General features: G+C 53.6%; 1 protein-coding gene across 5 annotated transcripts in view; it reads right to left on the bottom strand.

Moving 5' to 3' along the window:
• Positions 1-2,227: 2,227 nt before the first annotated feature.
• Positions 2,228-23,839, bottom strand: part of TMEM164 (transmembrane protein 164) — a 184,868-nt gene continuing 163,256 nt past the window's right edge. For all 5 annotated transcript variants that reach the window (XM_047765868.1, XM_047765867.1, XM_047765869.1 and 2 more), the window contains 2 exons: positions 8,339-8,439; positions 2,228-6,667 (listed from right to left, as the gene is read on the bottom strand). In XM_047765868.1, the coding sequence (XP_047621824.1) occupies positions 6,461-6,667; positions 8,339-8,439 (308 nt within the window). In that variant the 3' untranslated portion in view covers positions 2,228-6,460. The remainder of the gene's footprint in view (positions 6,668-8,338; positions 8,440-23,839) is intronic.

Below are 23,839 nucleotides of genomic sequence, written 5' to 3'. Positions count from 1 at the left end.
GGGAAAACTCCTTGGGGCTCAGAGGGGAAGGTGACACATTCCACGGGCTGGTGGGGCTTTTGTCACGCAAACAAACACCGACGCGGAGTGGATGGGGGAAACCCTTGGGGCGGTGGGGGTGAGTGGCTACCAGAGATGCGTTAAGGCCCTTGGCTGTCTTGCCCGCCAACCTGCCCAGCGGTCTAGGGAAGGGTTCATCTCTGTTCTTTCCTGATAACACGGCCTCATCATCCTGGATCCTGGCTACCAGGGGGTAGAGGGGGGAGGGGGCTTGGGGGGTAAGAGTAGAGAAGCAGGATGCCCCCCCACCCCCCCACCAGGAGGCCCACAGGCTGGAGCTTGAGGTGCCTGGGCCATCCGAACACACAGCCCCATGCAGCAGAACTCAGGGGATGGGCAAGAGCCTGTGGGGCCAGGGTTTCTCACTAGGGGACCACGGCGCTTCCCACCATTTTGCAGGACTCTGGGGTAAGAGCACTCTTGACTGAACACCTTCCAAGGACCAGGTCTGGGCCAGGGGCTGGAGGATGAGGCCCAATCCAGCCTGCCCTCAAGGAGCTCAGCGTCTCCAGAGGGAGAGCGCGAGGCGCGCCATGATGAATCCACACTAGGAGGCAAATGGGGGCCTCACAGTGAGTACCAGGGGCTGTAGGAGCTGAGCGGAGGGGGAAGGCCGGGCACAGGAGCTGGCACTTGAGCTGAGGCCTCTGGACAAGCAGGGAGACGGGGTAGCTGTGGAAACAGCACGAAGAACAAGGCGAGGAAGCGGGAAATGGCAGAGCATGAATAAGTGGAGTTCCGCATGGCTGGAGCACAGGGGACTCTGTGGGAGGGTCTTTGTGAGAGGTGGGGGTGAGATGAGCCCCAGGAAGTGATGCTGTCAGGTTGGCACCGGGAAGACTGTTGCCTGGAGTAGAGGGTACAGACTGGAGCAGAGACCTTCGGCGGGGGCAGATGCACTAGCCCAGGGGAGAGGGGGCCACGGCCTAGGTCATGGGTGTTTAGCTCTTTCTGAAACAGGACACACACACACCTAGACCACAGGGCCTATTTTCCTTGCCTCCCTCCGGCAGCCTCTCCCCGGGGCCAGGCCTTGCCTGGCCCCTTGATCCCCATTCTGTTTACTCGTAGGCCTTGCAGGGGCTCAGAGGCTCGCCAGGGTCAGGTCTACCGGTGCGGCAGCGGGAGAAAAGATGGGCTTGACTCCCCTGCCTCTGCCTTGCCTTCTGCATCACTGCCTGGCTCTCTTCCTGTTCCTCTCTGGCCTGGGGGTCCTGGGCAAGGGTCTACCCGGTCATCCCAGCACCCCGGACAGGCAGCGGAGTCCAGGGGAGAGTGCCTGGCACCGAGGCTCTGGAGCCCCACGAAACTGGCTTCCCGGGCCAGCTCTCTCATCGATGGGCTCTGAGCCTCGGCTTTCTCTGCCTGTTCCATGGAGATAGCATGCCAGGCAGCACAGCGCGCATCTGAGGGCATTCCATCCCGAATGCGTGTGGCGGAGCCGCAGCACACGGCTATAGCTATAGCTTTGTTGATGGAGAACCTGGGGTTGCAAGTGAACAAATCTCGCCAGTGGATTTGTGGCCCAGGATGGCAAGGCCCAGCCTCACCAATAGCCTAGGTGCCCAACCCCGGCCAGCGAGGAGGAGCTAGCTGCACCTGCCCTTGGGGCTGCTGTGCCTAGCTGTGTCCCTTCTAGAAGCAGCCGCACTGTCAAAAGACAGAGTAGGGACTCCACTGGGCTTAAAGGCGGGCCGAGCTAATCAGTCACCAGGGGTTGCTCAGCGGGGAGCCCCAGGCAGGCCTGTTCCCCGCCGCCCCCCCCCCCCCCCCCCCGGGAGGATCTGACCGGTGCTCAGCAGAGGGGCCCTCGGGACACTTGGGATGAAGGAGCCGGATCACATCTGGTTTCAGAGCTGCCTGCTCTAGCCCGGACCTCCAGCCTGGCCCAGCACACGTGGGACCCCGCGAGCCCAACACACAAGCCCTGCTACACACGAGCTAAAGGCCTGCCAGCTCCCTGCAGCCCTGGTGGAGGCAAGCAGTGCAGGAGAATCTGAGGCTGCACATCCGGCCACACAACTCATGGGGCAGAGCTGTGCTGAGCATGCCAGCAGTCCCTCGGCGGTCCCTCCACGGCCGGGGCCACCGGTGGCCCCTTTTGTCTACTTTCCAAAGCGGAAGCCCTTCTGAGAGGGTTCTGGGAAGCAAGGCCAAGACTCCCGGGTTCTCATAAATCTTTTAATAACAGTAAATGAAGGAAAGATTTAACAGTAAAGTCCCGTGGTGAGGGTTCCTTTTCATTCAGGGATCTTCAACAACAGAAACACCTCAGACTAAAATTCAGAATGCTAAGTACACAAATTAATGACCATTTATTTCCAAAGGTGACCGCAGAAACCATTTCAGTACAATCAAAAGCTTTTACAAAACAGAAAACATTACAAAATGCCCCAAGAGGTGAGCAAACTGGTGGCGGGCACAGAGCACCCAAGAACCAGCTTGGCAAAAATACTCATCCTGCAGCCTTTTTTGGGGGGAGGGGGAGCAGGGGCACAAAGGCTGGTTCGAAAGGAAGCCACTGTGGGGGGCGGGTGACAGGGTGATGGGGGTTGGGGAGGGTGTCTGCCCAGTGCATAGCAATCCCACCTTGGGAATGAGGAAGGACTGGGGTGGGGGTGGGGGGAATGACAGAGGCACTGCCATTTTCCTGGCAGAAAGAATCACAAGTCAGACTATCCTATCCTGTCTACCACAATGACACCAAGAGAAATGAAGAATTCTTCCAAATATAATACAAAACTGACACTGAAAGAAAGCGGGTTTCCAAAACAACAGCTTGGCTTGAAAAACGCCTCTGTTTTGTTTGTTTCATGCCACGAGTAGCAAACCAGTGTACAAAAATGTCACAAGGGCAACGACAAGCGACTAGGTTTTCCTGAGCAGGAGTGGCTCGACTCTATATACAGAAGAGCAAGGCTCGTTCCCTCTCAGGACCCCAACCCGCCGCCCAGAGGGCAGGGCGGGGTGTGCAGTGAGGGCGCTCCTTCCCAGTAGGCCAGGGCAGTGCCACACCAGCCCTTCTCCCCTCACCCACCTCCCCTTCTCCACTTTGGATGACTCGGGATGGGCGTCCGAGACAGTCGTTTTGGCCGAGGGAGAGGTAGGGAGGGGCTTCTGTCAGCCCAGACCCACCACCAGCACACAGAGACGTGCTGATACCCTGCGATGTATGTGTGGGCAGCTGCACTCGCACCACAAAACACTGCATTATATCGACAAGCACGAAGAACCAAGGCCCGATGGAGGCTGCAGCCAGAGGGATGATTATGGAGCTGGACTTGGGACCGAATGAGAAAGGGAACCGACCGCCCTGCGAGCAGCTTCTGTGGATGCTGAGAAGTCCCAGGAGAGAGGGAGACGGTTGGCTTGGGAGACTGAGGCGGTGGCTTCCTCGCAAGCTGACAGAGGAACGTGGCCCTGGGCCTCCGGGAAGAAGATGGGCCCGATCATCTTTGGTGTAAGGAACCAAATACGGGGGTGGGGTAGGGGGAGCCGCGAGCAGGCATGACCTTCTCTCTGTGACCGTGAGCTGATGCTGCGAGTTGGCCAGCTGAGCACACTGTTCTCATGGGCCCAGATCCTGAGCCGAGGCTACCTGGGGGCTGGAAGGAACACTCCTCTCCCTTCCCAGGGCCGGTTTAAAAGAAGCTTCCACAAACACCCTCTCAGACACACACAGAGCTCCCACACGCTGGCAAAGAGCATGTGGAAACTTGGCCAGGCTGGTTGGGGAACCCCCTGTGCACTCACAGGGAAGCGGGGCTGGAGGGGCACCCCCTAGGCAGGCCGCTGAGGGTCTGGCCAGGTCACCTCTCCACATGGGCCTCAAGGACAGACCAACCGAGATGCCGGCTGCTCCCCCAGGACCTCAAAAGCAGGCCGCGACTCCCCATGGCGCCCGTGGCCAGGGCTTCTCTCCGTTCCTCCCCCCCTACATGTTCGGGAGCCAGCCTGGCCCCCAGAAGTCCTGCATCTCCCTCCCCTTGGCTTCCCCCTGCCCTGGGCAGGTACACCTGCCTCTGGCCTGACCAAGCCAGGCACGTGGCTTCCACTTTCTTCTTTCCTTCCAGGCAGCAGCAAAGTGCCAGCCGGTGTGGGGCGCTGAGCTGCAGCCAGGGCAAAGGTGAGCTTTTAGAGACCGGCCAGCGCGAGCAAAGCTGGGGCCGACTGGCCCCCGGCACCGGACCATGGCAACAGGGAGGGAGAGAGCGAGCCCACAGGGCCGCTCTGCCAATGTGCCTGGCCAGCTGGCCCCCGGCTGAGGCGGAGACTCTGTTCTGGCCGGGGACATTCTGGCAGGGGAGAGGACAGGCCCCCGGGGGCTCCTCCTTCACACCTTTCCTTTTGTGAAGAGGTCGTGGGCACGGACCCCCGACCTGGCACATTTCCTCCTTAGCCACGCCCCCATGTGGCTGGTGGGCGGAGCAAATCCGGCCACTCAAGAGGTGCCTCCGCCAGGGCGAGCCTGGGATGAGCGGCACTAAGAAAAACTCGGCCAAACCCTCCAAGGTGGCAGAAAATGAGGGTATGCATCACGAGGGGCCCATGGGGAGCCAGAGCACTCAGTGTCCCTCCCTCCTGCAAGCCCACACCAGAGGGACTGGCGGCCTCGGTGCCGGCGCGCCTCTGCCAAGGGGCAAGGCCCTGCCTTCTTCAGAGAGGCGCCCTTCCACTCCGCTGCCCGCCGCAGGCCCACCTGCTAAACTCATGACCGCTGAACCACTACAACTCAGTCTGGGTCTGACACAGGCAACACCTGAAATACCGAAGAGACCCGGGGACAACTGGCTTGCCTGGACTGGGAGAGGGGAGGGAGGCCCATCAGGAGGTCAGGGGACGACCTTTTCCGTGCTTAAGAAATCTACTCTCAGAAGAGCCACGGAAGAGTCAGCAGACACCCAGCCACGGCCTCCCTTCTTGAGGGCCAGGTAGGACTGAAGCTGTCTTGCAACACAATGACTTCCTCTCAGAGCTCTTGAACCTCCTCCACCCTTGTGGACCTGATTCCTTGGTGCGGCCCTTTCAACCTAGACATGGACTTTGGGGGTGGGCAGGGTGCACAGCCTGCGATGCCTCCCGCCCTAAGCAATTCCGCTCTGCCTTTTGGCACAGTGACTGACATCTGGCCCTATGCAAACGAGGCTGCAGGATCTGTATCTTCCAAACCCGGGATGCTGACAGAGCCTGTCAAACCACCGAGTGGGCCGACAGGAGTCCCTCCAGAGACAGGCCCTAACGCAGGGCTTCTCCAAATGCACACATCAAAAACAAAAACAAAACAACAACAACAAAAAAAACAAAGGAACAAGCAAACACAACCCAAAAAAAGCCAAAAAAAAAAAAAAACCAAAAACAAACCCAACTCTAGCTCATCCTGCCCTGAAGCTGCCTTTTGAAAAGAGAGAGAGAGACATTTAAGGGGCACTCACAATGAAAACACCATCTATTATCAACATTAAACTGAACGCAAGCATATGATTCACATCACAGGTTTCTCGAGTTACCACTTCTGTTGATTAATTGCTGTGCTCACTTCTGATTGGGATGTGGGTCACCTCTCAGCTCTCAGGCAGAATTTACCCAAGGTCCTGCCTAGTATGAGCCAGTGGGCATTTCAACCTTGTTTACTTTGGATTTGCCACTGCAACAGGGCTCAGTAGGATCTAGCCCCTGGGCTGGGTAGCGCCCCCACCTCCCACGGCTGGCAGTATCCTGGAGGGAGTGGCTGGTTGGCTGCTTGCTTTGAGTCATGGGACACTAGTGGGAAGAATCTGGCCAGTTCTATTTTGGCTACGAGCTGGGAAATCCCTTGGCTCTGGGCTTGCCGCTGGTATAGAAACAAGGCCTCAGTCCCCTCATGGCGGGGGCTGTGCTGGAGGCAGAAGGGGACCCCCGGCCAAAGGCTGGAGGTCCCTGGCAGTGGAGAAATGAAACACAACCCAATCGCATTGCTTCGACGCCCAAACAACTCCTGCTGCTTGTTGTTCCCTTTCTCCTCAACCAGCTGTTGTTAAAGCACCAACAAGCAGAGTGACAGCCACTGACTACCGTCTCCCCATGTAAGGCCACTAGGAGCAGGGAGAGAGCGCCAGAGGGGAGGAGGAAAGGTCTGGCCCTCAGCGCTACCACCCCCACCAGGCTCTCGGAGCCTCCGTCCTGGGGGAAGAGCTGGTGAAGGAAAAAGTGCTGGAAGAAAGGGACGGGGGTGGGAGGGAGGAGAGAAATACACCAAACACCCTACTGCCCTCTCCCATGATTTCATCAAGAACTGGGTGTCCTCCAAGTCAAGTCAGGACTTGTTTCCTCAGGGGGAGAAGAAAAAAAAAAAAAGGAAAAAAAAAACCAAAGCACCCCAAAACAAAAGAAAAAAACAAAAACAAAAACCCCGCAAGCACCTTCAGTCTATTTTCTTGGCTGGAAGCCGGAGCAAATCCAGCAGATATTTACACAAGGGCCCAGCCATGTATGAGAACAGGATAACCAGCTTCCCGTGGGTCATGGTCATGAGAGTCTGGTGTCCCGAGGCCCAGATGCGGTACCAGGGGCCGTAGAATGGGTCTGAGATGGCCGGACACAGCATGTTGTTCAAATTCACTTCGGTGACCTGCAGGGACAAGGGAGGCAGAGTGAGCGTTCGCCGTCCTTAGGCTTTCTCTGGCTTCTGCCAGTTCAGCCGGGTCTACCTAGGGGGCTAGACAAGGAGGGATTGACAAATCCCCACCTGTTCATAGCAGGGTCTTTCTCCCCTAGGGTTCCTGAGGGGGGTCAAGGCTGGAGAGGCTAGAGCCCTCTGGAGGTCTTGGGGGAGGCCGTCCAGGGGAAGAGCCGGGCGGGCCTGCTCAGTCTTGCCTTCTGCTTGGGCCCAGAGCCCGTTGCCAGTCCTAAGCCTTCCCCAGGTGCCTCGACCCGGGGGGCTGTCTCGGGGTGAAGAACGGTCTGTCAGCAGCATGGTCCCTGCCTCCAGCTAACTAGCAACCAAGCAAGTTGGGGTGATCGGCCTACCACAGCGGACCTCAAACCGTGACGTCGGAGGCGGGCACAGAATGGGGGCTGGATCCTCAGAGAAGACTTCATGGGAAGTGACACCTGAATGGACTCATGAAGGATGGATGGGGGTCATGGCGAGGAATGGTGTGAACGGAGCCTTCCTTGTAGGAGGCGTGACCGGAGCCAGGCCCGGAGGTGAGACCGAGCACGGAATGCATGGTGACATGAGGACGCTGACTCCCCGGGAATCCAGCAGTCCCAGCGGAGAGCAGGTGGAAAGGTATGGGCCCAAAGGTCACCGCACTTCCTCCCCAAGCACAGGGAGCCTTCATGCCAGTGGCAAGGCGCCCAAACCACCCCCAAAGCCAACCCGAGCAGAGCAACGCGCCAGGGAGGGGAAGAGAAAATGACTGCTTCTACGAAAGTGCTGGTGACATCAGTAACATGCCCTAGGCCGGCCGGGGCCCACGAGGCTCCACACGGCTAATGCTACATTAATGCCGCGCGCGCACAAAGCCAGACGTGCCACCCCTGTCCCGAGGACAGCCCCGGCCCTTTCCAAAGCCCGGCGGCCCGTCACATTAACGACAAGTCCTCACCCCGGCTCAGAGAGGTGGTGGCGTTTTGGACTGTGTCACAGACGGGTGGACAGGGCGCTGCCCAACTCACCCAGAGCGGTGGCAAAGCCGGGACTTGAGCCTGGGTCTCCCAACCCCAGCCCCAAGCCCTTGCCACTCACTTCGCCGCCAAGAGAGACACCCACGCACTCGGCAACCGCGGGCTCCGGAAAACTCAGCTACTGAGTCTGGCCACCATCCACACTCCAGGCCGGTCTGCACACCCCAGAATGCCATGGGGATGCCCCGATACCACACTTCCACTGGCCACACAGCTCGGAGCCCGGGAGGAGACCCGTAATGGACCCGAGGTCAGAAGCCGGGCCCGGGGCCAGGGCCAGGGTCCAGCTTCCCCGTGGCGTGGCGTCACGTCCACGGCAAACCACTTTCCAGAGCAGCTCACTCTTTCTGACCCAAATGGCCATGAGCGAAGGGCCTCCTTGCCTCTCCAGGGATGAAAGAAACAGGCATTACTGAAGGATTCAGAAAACTCTCTGGAGAGGCCCAGGCTGGGGATCATAAATCAGCAACCCAGACACAACCATGCGACAGCCTGGCCTTTGGCATCTTATATTTTCAAAACAGAACGATACACCAGCGCCAACCAGGATTATCAAGATTTATGAAGAAATCCAAACAGAGGGGATAGAAGGGGACAGAACCGAACTTACCAGGCCCAGGATCTGCAAGATGCTGAAGTGATAAAAGAACATGAGGCCAGTCGAGAGAAGGGCCCACCGGAAACTGCTGAGGGGCTCCGGGGTGTAGGCACCTGGAGGAAGAGGGCAGATGGTGAGACAGCAGAGCTGGGGACCCACTTCTCCTCCCTCACCCCGTAAAGGCGCAGGTGCTGAAGCCACGGCCGCCATCTGCTCATCACCCGCTCCCGCTGCCCAGAGGACAGCCCTGCTGATGGCTGGTCCTTGTACCACCCCTTCCCTGCCTCAGTTCTGCCACATAATGCAGGCCCATTACAAAGAGAGGACTTTTTATCTTTAGGGCCAAAAGTGTGGCACATGGAGGTTCCAGGCCAGGGGTCCAATCGGAGCTGTAGCCACTGGCCTAAGGCACAGCCACAGCAACGCCAGATCTGAGCCTTGTCTGCGACCTACAGTACAGCTCATGGCAACGCTGGATCCTTGACCCACTGAGCAGGGCTGGGGAATCAAACCTGCATCCTCATGGATACTAGTCGGGTTCCTTGCTGCTGAGCCACAGTGGGAACTCCACAAAGAGAGGATTTTTTTAAATCATTATTAGAAAAGAAAGAGTTGGCCCTCTCCATCTGTGAGTTCAACCAAGTGGACTGACTGGCCCATGGTTGGTTGAACTTGTGGAGGTGAAGGCCACGGATGCAGAGGGCTGACGGTATGCCCCCGTTTTTACATCATGGGCTTGAGCATCCACGGGTTTTGGTACCTGCAGGGGTCGTGGAAGCAGCCCCGCTCGGATACTGAGGGACGACTGCATATGCTCACTACAGGAAATTTAGAAAATGTTCCAAAGTAGAAATGAGATGGAGGATAAGGGGAAAAACAAAACAACAACAAAAAAACCCACCAGCACTCTACTAGCTGAATGTGACGCCTGCTAACACAGGGGTGTGTCTCCTTGGTTACTTTCTCTATACCCTGGGAGCTCCTTCACTTTTTTTTTTTGATTACTAATTGGAATCTTACTGTATATATAATTGTATATCCTTCATTTCCACCTAATTTTAGTCACTTCCTTATGTTTGTAAAGAGAAACGTTGGGAAAGTATGGCATGGGGGTTGAGAACGTCAACTTTGATGTCAGACGGGTTTGGTTTCAAACCCGGATTCTACCACTTACGGGCTGTGTGACCCTGGAAAAGTTGTTTAAACTCCACGAACCGGAGTTCCCGTCGTGGCGCAGTGGTTAACGAATCCGACTAGGAACCATGAGGTTGCGGGTTCGGTCCCTGCCCTTGCTCAGTGGGTTAACGATCCGGCGTTGCCGTGAGCTGTGGTGTAGGTTGCAGACGCGGCTCAGATCCCGAGTTGCTGTGGCTCTGGCGTAGGTCGGTAGCTACAGCCCCGATTCGACCCCTAGCCTGGGAACCTCCATATGCCGTGGGAGCGGCCCAAAGAAATAGCAAAAAAAAAAAAAAAAAAAAAAAAAGATAAACTCCACGAACCAGTTTACTCGTCTGTAAAGTGGGGATACTTCTTAGAGCTGTTGTGCCGCATGTCAGGTACTGTCACCACTGCATCACCACTATCATTCAAATAACTACAGAATGGGTCATATCCACTTGTTGTGACATTGCTCATCCTTAGACAATTTGCTCCTCCTAGAACAGCAAGAATCATATATTTTCCCTCTCTCGTCACTAGGACCTGCCAGCCCCATAGGCTAGGATGTATCTGAGATCTTGCAGAGCAGGGGTGTGGCTTACAGGATGCTACGGGGGTGTGCCTCCTCCAATGGGGGAGCCTCCACAATGAAAAGAACCTGCAACTTTCCACCCCATGCAAGTAGGTGGCAACGTGACATCCTGGAGCAGCGTTTTTCCCAGGTCAGTCTTTCACGATTCATCTATTCATTCCCGGTTATTAGGCACCTATCATATACCAAGCCCTGTACCAGGCTTTGGGAATAGGAAGAGAAAGAAGACAGGCTCCCTGCAGCCTCAGACTCACAATCAGGTGGGGAAGGCAGACAAGCCAAGCAACAAGGAGAACCCCGTCTGATGGGTGCCACGACCAAGGTCTGTGTCGAGTGTCACGGGAGAACGGCACTGGGCGTGGGGAGTAAGGACAGCTGCTTGGCAGAGGGGGCACAGAGCAGAGTCCTGAAGGGCAAATGGGACTAACAGAGGGCCTTGGCATTCCAGAAGAGCAGCCTGCAGGAAGGCGGACATCTGTGGGAGCGAGACAATTGAGAGAACTCCAGGGAAGGGCTGGGGCCCCCGGCGACAGCGAAATGGGGCAGTGAGCAGGGCTAAGAGTCAGAGGTTGGCAGGGCTGGTCTGCTCCAAGCTGGGCCAGGCAGGCCCTGAGAAACCATGCTGAGGGCTTTGGGCTTCATTTCGTGCTGCAGGGTCATGACCCTGAATGCCTCAAGTCTCAGGCGGGCAGGTAACTAAGCGCAGGGCAGTGACTAGAGACACTAGGGAAGCTGGAGACTGGCCCAATGGAAAGCCCAGGCCCCTTGTGGAGAGGGCAGCCCCCACTCAGCTCCTCCCAAACATGGCCCTAAGGGGCTGTGGGCCCAAGAGTTGCCAGTCTTTCGCTTTTGCAGGAGAAGCCAGAAATAGGAACTTTCATATGGTATTTCCTGATTTTCAAATGTTGGCAAATAATTCAAAATGTTTTAAGAATGTGTAGCGGACCAAACAAAACATGTCTTCTTGGATGGATTTCAGCCCATGGGTGGCCACGCTTTGAGCTCTGCTACAGTGCCACACAAAGCGGTGGAAGGTCTGAAGCTGGGAAGTGATGTGATCGGCCTGGCCAGGCTGCGGGGGATGGGCTGGAGCAGAGGGGAGGCGAGGAGACTGCTTCAGGAACCTGAAGCGGGGAGGATGGACGGCTTTGAGGAAACCGCAGTAGGGCTGGTGACAAGTGGGAGCAAACAATTACCAGGACACGAATGTTGGCAAGGGAGGGTAAGGACAGATCTAGGAAGACTCCCGGGGTTCTAGTTGGGCATCACTGGGTTGATGGTGCCATTGCTTGTGATGGAGAAGAGAGGAGAAGGCAGATTTGGGGAGAAATGAGGCCGACTTCAGACATGCTGAAAGTGAGGTGTCTGTGAAATAGGCAAGTGGAAGGTGTCACTCTGGGAAATGTGGCATGACGGGTGACAGTGTGGGCACTGGAGCTGGGCAGACATAGGTTCTCAAATCCCGGCTCTTGTTGCCGGTTTGACCTCAGGGCCTGGGGAGCCTCAGTTTCACTCATCTACTAAATGCAGTGCCGCTGCCTACTTCACAGGGTTGCCGGGTAGATGAGATCATTTAAGCGATGGTTGAAGCGCCATGTGTGGGCGTTAACGAGGACTGATTATCTCCATTATTATATGAATCACAAGCTCCATGAAAAGGACAGGGCTGAGTATCCAGATATAGGTGTTGTTGGGACACAACAGTAACCCAAGTCACAGGAGTACATGTAGACCTCAGAAGGGGGCGATTTGGGGTGACTGGAGCCCGCTGGGCCTTCCGGGGGAGAAGCTCGGGCTGGCTCTGTGAAGAAGACGCAGCTGACAGCACATCTGAGTCAGAAGGTCCTTTGCGGGCACTGGGCTCATCCTGACCTCCATTTCGTAGATGGACAAGCCGAGGCCACAGCCCCAACAGTGGAGCACTGGGCTCTCAGGCACTGCCAGGGGCCTCACTGCTCAACACCCCCACTGCCACTTGTCCAGACCTGCATCGCACCCAGTTGTATATGAAGTTTTGCACCAAGTTGTCCAGACAAGAGCGCCTGGGGTGGAGAACCTAGTGGCATTGTTTCCGTGTTCCCAGCATCTAGCACAGCGCCTGGAGTGCGTTCCCACTGCATGCACTTTCCTGGCTGCTGAATGAGTGGGAACTGGGCACCATGTGGTCACCCTGGTGGCTGGGAGCCTAAAGGGGAAGAGGGGACCCGGAGGTGCTTAGAGCCTCCAGCTGGTTTCCCCAAGGGTCCCTTCCCTCCGGCCTCTGCTTGGCTCCCCCTGGTGGCAGTTCTGCAATATTGCAGGGCCCAGGGGGCTGGGGGTGGTGCAGAAAGAGGTTGGGAGGGGGAAGTGTCCTCACAGCAGGGCTTCAGTGGTCCTCCCTGACCCTCTCACTTAAAGCCCCTCACCCTGTCCTGCCCCAGGCTGTGGGGGGAAAGGAACACCCAGTTTCTCAGTGCTCTCCCTGCCTCCAGTCCAAACCCGACGTTCGTACCATTCGTGCTGTCTTGCATCATCTGCCCCACATCAGACTGCCAGTTCTCTGAGGGAGGGGCCATTTCGGAATCGCCTCTTCACCTCCGGCACGAGGCACATAACAGACACTCAAAAAATAACCACTGCTTGGGAAATGAAAGGCACAGACGTTCTGGAGCGTCCATAGAGCTATAACCCTCTAGCTCAACAATGCAACTGTGAAGACTACCATCACACACCCCAAACACGCAACAAACGGCCCTTATGGGCACACAAATATTTACACCTGTGCTACCTATCAGACTGAACCACTGGAAACACACCAACTGGGGAGATAAGTAAACTCTGGTGCCTTGATGTTCTGCAACGATCCACTGCCATTCAAATAACAACCGGACAAACTATATACCTCTGTGGAAAAGTCCCTGGCTCATGATGGCAAGTGTAAACGACGGAACGCCAAACAGTGCATCAACGATGGAAAACGCAGCTTAGTGGTTCAAAAAAAGGGCCCTGGGGTCAGACAGCCTGGGGTTTGAGCCCCCGCCACTGCCCAGACGGGTGGCCTCGGGCACACTGTGCTGCCCCTCTAAGCATATTTTCCTGTGTACACAGTGGAGGGAGTAACATCTATCTCTTGGGGCTGCTGAGTGGAGTAAGAGATATAAAAAAGTAAATACAGCAGCGAGCCTGGCACACAGATGGCAGCTGCTATTTTTACCATGGCAGCCACAGCCACCCCGAACCTCCAAGAAGACTGGACGACAAACAGGGAAGCCGGGAGAGAGATGAGCTTTTTCCAGGAAGGGGAATGGTGACTGTGGTTTCCCCTGCCTTTTCACTATTGTTGGTTCTTTTCATTGCAAAGGTGATCAAATATTCAATTTCTTTGAAAAACAAGAAAAAAAAAAAAAAAGCAAGCACTGTGAGAACAGATGACCCAGTCTACACAGATATATGCAAATGATATGCAAACGCACATCATTCTTTTTTTATATACCTGGATGCAGCCCTTGGGAAAATCTCAGTGAAAGACCAGTTTTTCTTTTAAAGGAAAATAGAAATTGAAGTACTTTCGGAAAAATTAAACACATAAAACTTTTTTTTTTTAACTGTAAGAAAAAATAAATGTGACATTTTCTGCTAGCATCTTCCATCCCAGGAGGTTAGAAGTGTTCCAGCTCTAAAGGTAGGGGGAAACCGAGATAATAGCTTTTCCTGAAATCAATTTCTGCCAGAAGGAAGCCTTATGAGTGCTGGGAGAGATGTCAACTGCGCCACCAGCAGCCAAGACTGATCCCCAAGAGGCCTGTCTCAAGGGCCCTTTCTCTTACCCTCTGATCCCACCAGGGAAGGACTCAGAGCACAGAGGTGAGACTGGGGAGGGCAGCATCCTATTCTCCAACCTTCCTCCTGCTCCCTTCAACTCATTCACTTTTACATGCTCCCCATTCATTCAGCGTTGACTGGGTGCACGCCAGGCACCAGACCCCATGAAAGAGAAGCAACTTGGGACCTACCCTGCAGCTTACACGTGACCAAGAAGATGGTGCGATGAAGTAAGCACGCTGAGTAATGGGGACACCGAGGAAGAGGAGCTGGAGAAGATGACGGTTGGGGTGAGTTTTGGAGGAGGAGAAGATGGGGACAGGAGCTTAAAGGGAAGAAAAGACATTTGGGGCAGTAGTCTGCGAAAAGGCATGGTGGCCGGAACCAGCATGCCGCTGGCGTGTTGTACCAAGCAGGTCTGTGTTACTGGAGCATCATGTGGGAGGGGGCCGTGTGCCAAGAGAGGAAGCCAGAGAGACAGGCAAGCAGGCTCTGGTCATTAAGAGCCTTCCTGCTGCGCCCAGGAACTCGGCCTTCATCCTCTGTACAATGACACACCACTGAGAGGTTTCAAACCGGGGAGTCAAGGTCAGATTTATGTTGCAGCTGGCTAGACTGCTCTGGCAGCAGGGTGGATGCTGGGCAGGAGAGGCACAAGACTGAAGACCAGTTCGGATGCTGAGGCAGAGGTGGATGACCTGGCAATCCGTCGGACACGAAGGTGCCATCTAGGGTAACCCCCAAGTCTAGGACTTCAGTAACCCAGAGTTGATTCAGGGGAGAGAAGAGTTCAGGTTGGGGACATGGTGACACTGAACGCCTATAGGCTACCCGAGCGGACATCTCCAACAGGCTATGGGGGTCCAGATCTTGAGCTCTGGAGAGGGAGACGGCCCGGAAACAGAGTTTAGGGTATAGGTAAGATCAACATGGGAAGAATCTACAGAATGAGATTAAAGGAGCAAGGACAGAGTCTGGGAAACAGCCAAAAGTTACCAGGAAAAAGAAGACTCATTAGAAGACAAGGACTGGGGAGTTCTCCTGTGGTGCAGCAGGTTAAGGATCCAGCATTACTGTAGCAGCTTGGTTTGCTGCTGTGGCACAGGTTCGATCCTTGACCCAGGAACTTTCACATGCCAAAGATATGGCCAAAAAAAAAAAAGACAGAGAGAGAAGGCTGGAAGACAAAATTAAAGCTTGCCCTGAGCCACAGGTGGCAACTTATATTTAAATGGATTACCATGAAATAAAATTAGAAATCTCATTCCTCAGTAGCACCAGTCACATTTTAGGTGCCCAATAAACCACACAGGCCTGGTGGCTACCATAGTGGACAGCACAGAGAGCAGACATTCCCATCGTCATATAAAATTCCACTGGGAACACATTTCTCTACAGAGCTTCAATAAAGACAAACACGTCCAATGGCTTTGGCAACCTGCTGGCCACTGGGCATCTCTGCTGGGGCAATTTCAGGAAAGTAGTGTTGCAGGAGCTGGGTGGTAAAGGATAAAGGAAAGCTGTCCAGGTGCACAAGGACAGGACGGGAATTCCAGGAAAGGGGAACCGAACGTGCAAATCCGCAGAGATGTCATTAGCTAAATTCCCAGTAGTTGCATCACTCCTCTGAATGCCCCCTTCATCCTTTTGCCCTTCCCTGACCTCCGTCTCCTCACACAGAGCCTGCTTCGCCTTTAGCCCGCCCTCCAAAGTACTCACTGGTTTCAGCCCCTAGAGGTAGAGCAGGTCACCTCTTTCTCTGCAGCGCTACTTCCAGACCACTGGGCTTCCTTTCTCCGGAGAAGCCTGCAATGCCACCCACGACCCTTCCCCTTTATGGTTGTCTAGAGACCCCTGGGTCAAGGCCCTTGATGTTCCTCAAGGACATTAGTGCTTGGCTCAGTACCTTTCTCTCCAAAAACGGTCCTGTCCTTACCGCCTGATAGGGTCAACATATGCCTCCAGGCCCCGGCCTCTCAGCTCCTTAGCCTCCTCTCCTCAATGATTTTGTCCCCATGTCACCTCGGCCAGTCATGCCTGAGACTGTACAGTCATGAATATCTGCAGGCCCTCGTTAAGTCACGCATGCCTTCTTCAACCACCACTTCTGTCCTTCCAGCTAGTCCGCTCTAACCCTGACCTCAACCGGAATCTGGGACCCACAGGAATCTGTGATCCATGGGCCCTACCCTCTTTCTTGCTGTCCCTCACGGCTCCCTCTTCCCCCCGTGCATTCCATGGCCCGTTGCTCAAATCGCCCCTGGTGGGTCCCTGGGGCTACCATGGCCCCTCTCATAACCGCACTCATCTTGGGGAAAAAAAAAAAACCAGCCCTGGTTAAAATCCCAACCTCCCAATCGTGGCTGGAGAAAAACAACGGTGCTGACTGTTCTCACTTTAGAGCCGTGATCACAAACCTCAAGTGCATCTTTCATGTTGCCAGCCAATCCGTTCCCTCTCTCAAGCCACAATTTAGTATTTTTCTCCTCTCTTCTCAGACCTTCGATACTCCTATTCCATTCTCACTCTCAGATGATGACCCTGAGTCCTACTTCACTGAGGGAAAAAAAAAAAAAGGAATCAGATGAAATCTAACCACTTCTCTGCCCTGTTGCCCTGGATGAAGTGCCCAAGATCCTAGCCCAGACAGGCCTTCTCTTTTGTACCCAAATCCCGTCCACTCTGGATATCATTCGAGAGTCTGTTTCCTCTTTCTCCTACATCAATAGTTTCTTCTTCTCTACTGGATTATTCCTACTAGCACAGAAACGAGCATACGTCACAGCTCCCATTCTAAAAACAGACACGCACACCTGACCTCACTTCACTCTTGCAACCACCTCATTCCTGTGGTCATCTTTAGAGCAAAACTCCTTGAGAGAATGATCTATATATACCTGTCCCATCCAATATGGTAGCCACTGTCACGCGGGGCTATTTAACATCTGAGATGTGGCTGGTTTGAATTGAGATGTGCTATTAGTGTAAACTACACTACTGGGTTTTAAAGGATGTAAAATATCCTGGTAATGATTTTATAGTGATTATACTGGCATGATAATGTTTTAGATATAGTGGGTTAAATTAGACTGCTAAAATTTATTTCATCTGTTTTCTTTTTACAGCTGCATCTGTAGCATACGGAAGTTCCCAGGCTAGGGGGTGAATTAGAGCTGCAGCTGCCAGCATACACCACAGCCATGACAACACCAGATCTGATCCACATCTGAGACCTCTGCTGCGGCTTGAAGCAACACAGGATCCTTAACCCACTGAGGGAGGCCAGGAATTGAACCCACATCCTCACAGACACTATGTCAGGTCCTTAGGCTGCTGAGCCACAATGGGAACTCCAATCTCAACTGATTCTTTTGCCTCTTTTTCTTTTTTAGTCACACCTCCTGGCATATGGAAATTCCCAGGCCAGGGATCGAACCCCTGCCACAGCAACACCAGGTCCTTAACCCGCTAGACCACCAGGGAACTCCTCTTTTACCTCTTTTTAGGGTGACCACTAGAACATTTGAAATTATACATGTGGCTTACATATTTTTACTGGACGGCAGTTGCCTATACTCCCCTGCCTGCAGTCCCTCTCCTCCCGTTCTCTCTCAACCAGAGCTCATCAGCCTTCCGCGTTTACCTCCCCAGCCCCCACTCTACCAAAACAGCTCCCACCAAGGTCATTAATAACCTTCTCATCGCTAAATCCAAAGGTCAATTCTCAGGCCTCATCTTACGCACCTTTTCTTTCTGGAAAGCTTCTTCCCCTGGTTCCTGCGATATCTGCTCTCTTGGTTCTCCTCCTGCCTTAGAGCCTGCTTCTTCTTGGTCCCCTTGACCTCTAAATGATGGAGAGGATGAGACTGCACAAACTCAGAGCTTTCCTCTTCTCTATAGAACCGCATCCCCTTGGTGATTTCAACCAATCTCATGGCGCTGATACAATCAATGTGCTGATGACGCCAATGATTGTATCTCAGCCTGGACCTCTGCCTTGAACTCCAGGCTCGCATAGCTCACAATCTATTCAATATCTACACTTGAATATTTAAGTGGGCGTCTCATTCTTAAACTCAGCTTTTGACTTTGTCTCCTATTATAAATTGGCACAGTACGGGCTCCCAGTGAAGCATACCCTCCCGGCGTCCACACCCTTACGTATGCGTCTCCCACACTGACTTGGCCACATGGCCCATCTGGCTCAGCCACGCAACTTGCTTTGGTCACTGGGACTTCATCAAAAAGATGCAATCAGAAGCCTGATAACGCTCTCATGCGCTGAGGCTTGGCCTCTTGGAATGCTGCTTTGAGACTCCCTTGCCATGAAAGGCCTTGTGGATAGAGAAGCCCAGCCATCCCAGTTGAGCCCAGGCAGGACCATCAGAAAATGTCATAGGGCAGCCATAACAAAATACCACAGACTGAGAGGCTTAAACCACAGTTCCAGAGACTGGGCAGTCCAAGATCAAGGCACTGGCAGACTTGGGTGTCTGGTGAGACCCCATTTCATTGCTCATAGACAGCCAACTTTTTACCAAGTTCTCTCAGGGCAGAAGGGAACTCTCTGGCTGCTTCTTAGAAGGGCGCTAGCTCCATTCATGAAGGCCCCACCCCCATGACCTCATTCAACCCGAATTATCTCCCAAAGGCCCCATCTCCAAAACATCACATTAGGGGTTATGACCTCAACATATGCACTGGAGGGGAGGACACATTAAGCTCACGACAGAGAATGTGCCAGTCAACCTATACAACTGCGAAAAATATTATGTCACTGTTTTAAGCTACTGAGTTTTGGGGATGTTTGTGACACAACAGTAGATAACCAAAAGAGCACGTCTTCCCCACCCGCCTTGCTCCAACAAAGCATTAAACAAGCACAAAAGCCCTTTCTCCTCATCTCAGTAAACAGTAATTCATTTAGGTCACTCAGATCAAAAACCTTAAGACTCATCCTTGACCCCTCTCTCGCTCTCATATCCCACATCTGATCCATCAGCAAATCCTGTTGGCTGTACTTTAAAGATGTATCCAGAATCCAACGACTTTTCTGTGTCTCTCCGGCTGGTACCCTAGCCTAAGCCACTAGCATCTCCTTCCTCTTTTGCTACAAACATAATAATTTATAGGTCTTCCTACTTCTATCCTCTGTGCCCCTACAGACAAATTTCGGCATAGCGCTTGAGTGATCCCTTGAAAAATTACTATCATTATTATCGGCTACACCCGGGACATGTGGAAATCCCTGGACTAGGGGGTGAAAACCGTGCCACAGCGGCAACCCAAGCTGCTGCAGTGACCACACTGGAACCTTCACCCACTGTTCCACAAGGGAACTTCTAGGATCCCTTGAAAAATCAATGCAGATCATGTCAGGCGTCTGCTCAAAACCCCCCATCTCCCTAAGGAGAAAATGTCAAGTTCTTACAATGGTCTACAGGGACCTATGTATCATCTGCCCCTCATGTATAATCTCTCTCTGATCTCATCTCCTACCATGTTCCCCTTCCTCCACGCGGCTCTGGACACACTGACCTACTTGCTGTTGCTGGAATATTCTAGAGACACTTCTGTCTCAGAGCCTTTCCACGTGTCACTTCCCCCGCTTGGCATATTCTTCCCCCAGGTATCCAGAAGCCTGCGAGCCCACGCTCAAACGTCAGTCTCAGCGAGGCCTTCTTTTACTCTCCGCGCCCACTCAGCAGCGCTTGCCCCCTTATGCTGCTTCCGCTCTTCCTCTGGACACTTAACATCATCTGACTGCCTACAGAATTTTTCTTACTTCTTATTTACTCACTTCTTCACTGTCTCCCCCCATAAAAGAATGCAAGCTCCATGGAAGCCAGGATATGCACCCGCTTTAGTCACGGCTTTCTCCCCAGCGAGTGCCTGACACGTCAACACATAAGACTCTCAAAGAATGAAGCAAGAGGCCTGGCATGTTTAATAACTTTATACGGCTCAGCGTCAGTGGACTATTATGGAGGAGAAAGGGATAAACAGGAGACGAGGGCCCATTCTTGAAGAAGTCTGTCTGTGACATGATGTTATTTTGGGCTTTACAAAATCCCCTTGAGATGGTGTTAAAAGGTGGGTTCTGCTGCAGTTGGTCTGGGGGGTGGGGGACAGAGACTCTGCATTTCTAACTAGCTCCCAGGTGCTGCTGGTCCTCAGACCACGCTTTACGTAGCAAGGGACAGAGCCCCCAACCCGGCTACTGACTGAAATGTAGGGCGAGGCTAGAGGCAGGGAGACGAGTGTTGAGGCTGTTGTAATAGCCCAAGTCAGAGATGATCGGAACTCAATAAAATGGGAGCGGTAGGAATGAATTCGAGAAATGATCAGGAGGTCAGATGGACAGGATCTGGTCACTGATTGGATGGGGTGGGGTGGGGGTGGGGGTGTAAAGGGCCAATGATTCGATTCCTGGCCTGGGTGATGAATGGGTGGTGGTACCCCTCAGTGGGATGGGGAACATCAGAGAAGGTGCAGGCAGGTGTGCAGTCAGGCAAGGGAATGACAAGTCCAAGGTCCAACGACAATGCCAGCCCATCTCTGGTGCCCTCGAAATGAGACACTTTCACTTCTATCTTTTGTGAGCCACCTTGCTGACCTATCCTGAGGGGCTGGACAGTCCAGGCACACCAGGCTTGGCCCTTCAAAGCGCCTAGTGGGGGCTGACGGGGCCACCTAAGCCTACAGCGAAGGCAGCGTAAAGACCCACCTTCACCCATGAGGATCAGAGAGCTAGCCTTCTGCCAACGGCACACAGAGTGAGGACGGTGGGTAGCAAAGACTCCAACGGCTTGGGAAATAAAATTCCTATTTTGTGGCAAGACAAGAAAAATGCAAACACAAACATTCTCTGCCCTTTGGCCTCCGCTCTCCCCCACTGTGCACTGTGTGTCTGCATTCTGCAGCGGCCAAGGCCCCCTGCTGGCAGGAATACCTGCTCAACCATAAAGAGCAACCTTCTCCCAGCATCAGCAAGACAGCGCCTCAAAGGTAACTTTCCCTTTTGATCTTGTAAGAGGTCTCACGACCCACCAGGGTGACCTTAGATCTGGATTGTGTAAACTGCCAATACTACGTCATTTGATGTACAGCCCTCTGTCTCAAAAAACTGAAATCAACCGTCTCAACTTCTAACGGGCAGAACAGTGCTTAAAGCTCCCCGAGATGCTCTTCTCCAGCTGTAATCCTCAAATTTGGCTTGAATACAGTTTTCTAATTCTTTCTTCGCTGGACTGACCAATTTCCCATTGGCAAGGTGGACCTGGCCTAGTGAACAAGCACTGGAGCCCAGAGACCCAGGCCCCTACTCATCCCAAGCTACTGTGTGGCTCCACCCGGCCCCCCGCCACCCCATGAGCAGCCAAACTCCTCTAAGCATCAGAGTCCTGCTGGCAGCAAATTCCCAGGCCCTTTCTGCCTTGCAGGAGCACTGTAAGAAAAGAAATGCTAAAGGAGCCCGGAGATACTCCAGGGACAAGTGCTATTTAAATAGGACCTGCCAGGAATTCGCGCTGGGGCGCAAGGGGATCGATCAGTGGCATCTCTAGGGTGCTGAGACGCAGCTTCAATCCCCAGCCTAGAAGAGTGGATTAAGGATCCAGGATGCACTGCCACAGCTGTGGCGTAGATCACAACTGTGCCTCAGATCTGATCCCTGGCCCGAGGACTTCATGTAGTGTGGGGTGGCCAAAAAAAGGAAAAACAACACAACAACAACAACTAACAGGACCCGCCACCGGGCCTCACATAACAGTACACAGTGCAGTTAGTATTCCCTGGGTCTCCGGTGACCTTTCAAGGGGGAACCAGCTCTTGGATCATAGGAGGCAATGAGGCTAAACTTTCCATTCGTATCAGAATCCCCTGGAGGACTTATAAAAGGAAGCTTTGCTGAGCCCACCCCAGAGTTTCTGATTAAGTAGGTCTAGGACAGGGCCTAGAATCAGGAATCTGATCATCTGTATTTCTAACAGGTTCCCAGGTTCCAGGGACCACGCTTTGAGAACCCCTGTCCTAGAGAATCCACGGGAAATGCAGATTCCCAGGTTCTGCACCAGGGACTAGAATTCAGGAGATCGTGGAATTTCCATCTGACAACCATCTCAGGTGATTCTTTTTTTTTTTTTTTTTGGTGTCTTTTTAGGGCCACACCTGCAGCATATGGAAGTTCCCAGGCTATGGGGTAGAATCAGAGCTGTAGCTGCTGGCCTACACCACAGCCACAGCCACACAGGATCTGAGCTGCGTCTGAGAGCTCACTGCAAGGCCGGATCCTTGACCCACTGAGCAGGGCCAGGGATCGAACCTGCATCTTCATGGATCCTAGTCAGGTTCATTACTGCTGAGCCGCAACAGAACTCCCATCTCAGGCAATTCTGATGCTCTGTCCTCCAGCCACACTGCCTTAGGCACAGTGCTGGAGCTGGGCGTTCTGGGGAAAGCTACCTGTACAGGGGCCCCCAGTCTGGCTAGCTGTGAGGAGACGTGTCTCCTGGAAGCTGACAAAATTAAGGCAGGAAGTCCTTGCCTCAATCCCCTGCTCCCACAAAGCACTCCTGGGCCCCAAATACTTCTTCTTCAGCAGGGAAAACCCCACAGTCTTCCCAAACTCACCTATCCACCCTCTAGCGCAAGGCCCAGCCCTGGGCCAATGTCTCAAATCCCCCAGCTCCTTCCTCACCCACAAACCCCTCAGGAGCCTTCAGAATCTACTCGAGTCCCTCATCCTTTTCCCTGCCGCCCGCCTGACCAGCAAAGCGGCCCCGGGAAGCTAATGAAAGAGAACTTTCCCAGCAACCGAAGGCTAGAGACGAGCAGGACGGTGGGCTAACGTGGAGCTGAGGTCTGTATGAAAACTTGGGGACAGTTCTTAAGCCATCACAGGCCTGAGTGCTCTGGCTTTAACTGTCTTAGAAGCTGGCACAGGGGCTGTATCTCAACCTTCATCCTACAGGAGACAGCTTAGAGTCCCCTCAAGAGAGAAGTGGCTTGCCCGGATCAAACGACACTGGGGTTCTGACATGCCAGTTTCCTGAAATGTCCCCAAAGGGCGTCTGATTTGCCTGGACTTCAAAACAACTTGGTCAGCCCCACGGCAAGCCGGAAAGTCCGCTGTTCCCCAAGTCTGAAACAAGAGCGCCCTCTAGGGAAACATAGAGGGGTTTGCAAGCAGCCCGGAGGCGGGGCTTCTTCGCCTTCCTGGCGCCTGGCAGGGACCCCTCTGGAAACATGAGGACACTGATGAATCTCTTCTCAGAACAAGGTTTTAAACGCATAACATAAAAGGCACAGGGTTACAAAAGAAACCAGTAACATTAATACATGGTTATGAAAATAGTTAAGCACACTTGTAATATAGTACTTATGTTTCTTTATTAATGTGTTTAATAATAAGAGCTGGCAACTACCATCATTTCAAAGCAGTGATGAGCATAAACAGGATTCTGAGCTGTCTGCAACTGACTGTAACGTGATAGGAAGCCATCTGCGATTGCTATTGACAACAAAGCCGCAGGTATGGCTAATACCTGCATTCATGCGCTGCGTTTCTCCTGGAGGTTAGTGAAAACAAAGCTGTGATTATTTTTCTCATCCACATTAATGGACCCCTTAATTCCTCTTTGCAGACCCCAGGTTAAAAAACCTTGCTTAAATAAAAACCACCACAGTGAACCAACCAAAAACAAGCCACGGGGATGGAGAAAGGGGAGTTCCCAGAGCGGGGAAGTGCGCCACCAGCCCTGCAGGCCATCAAGCTGGCGGCCATCCAAGCCACCCCACTGGAAACCCATGGAAACCCGTGACGGCGGCCCCACCACTGACACATCCACCGATACCAGCCGCCACTGCACAGAATGGCCCTTTCTCCTCCTCACCCTAAGGAGCCCTGGCTCCCCTCTGAGGATGCTGCTTCTCCCTCTGGCTGCTCTGCGCAGAGGCTATTC

Source organism: Phacochoerus africanus, chromosome X, assembly GCF_016906955.1.
Source record: "Phacochoerus africanus isolate WHEZ1 chromosome X, ROS_Pafr_v1, whole genome shotgun sequence".
Taxonomy (NCBI): Eukaryota; Metazoa; Chordata; class Mammalia; order Artiodactyla; family Suidae; genus Phacochoerus; species Phacochoerus africanus.
This window is presented reverse-complemented; position numbering and strand designations above follow the sequence as displayed.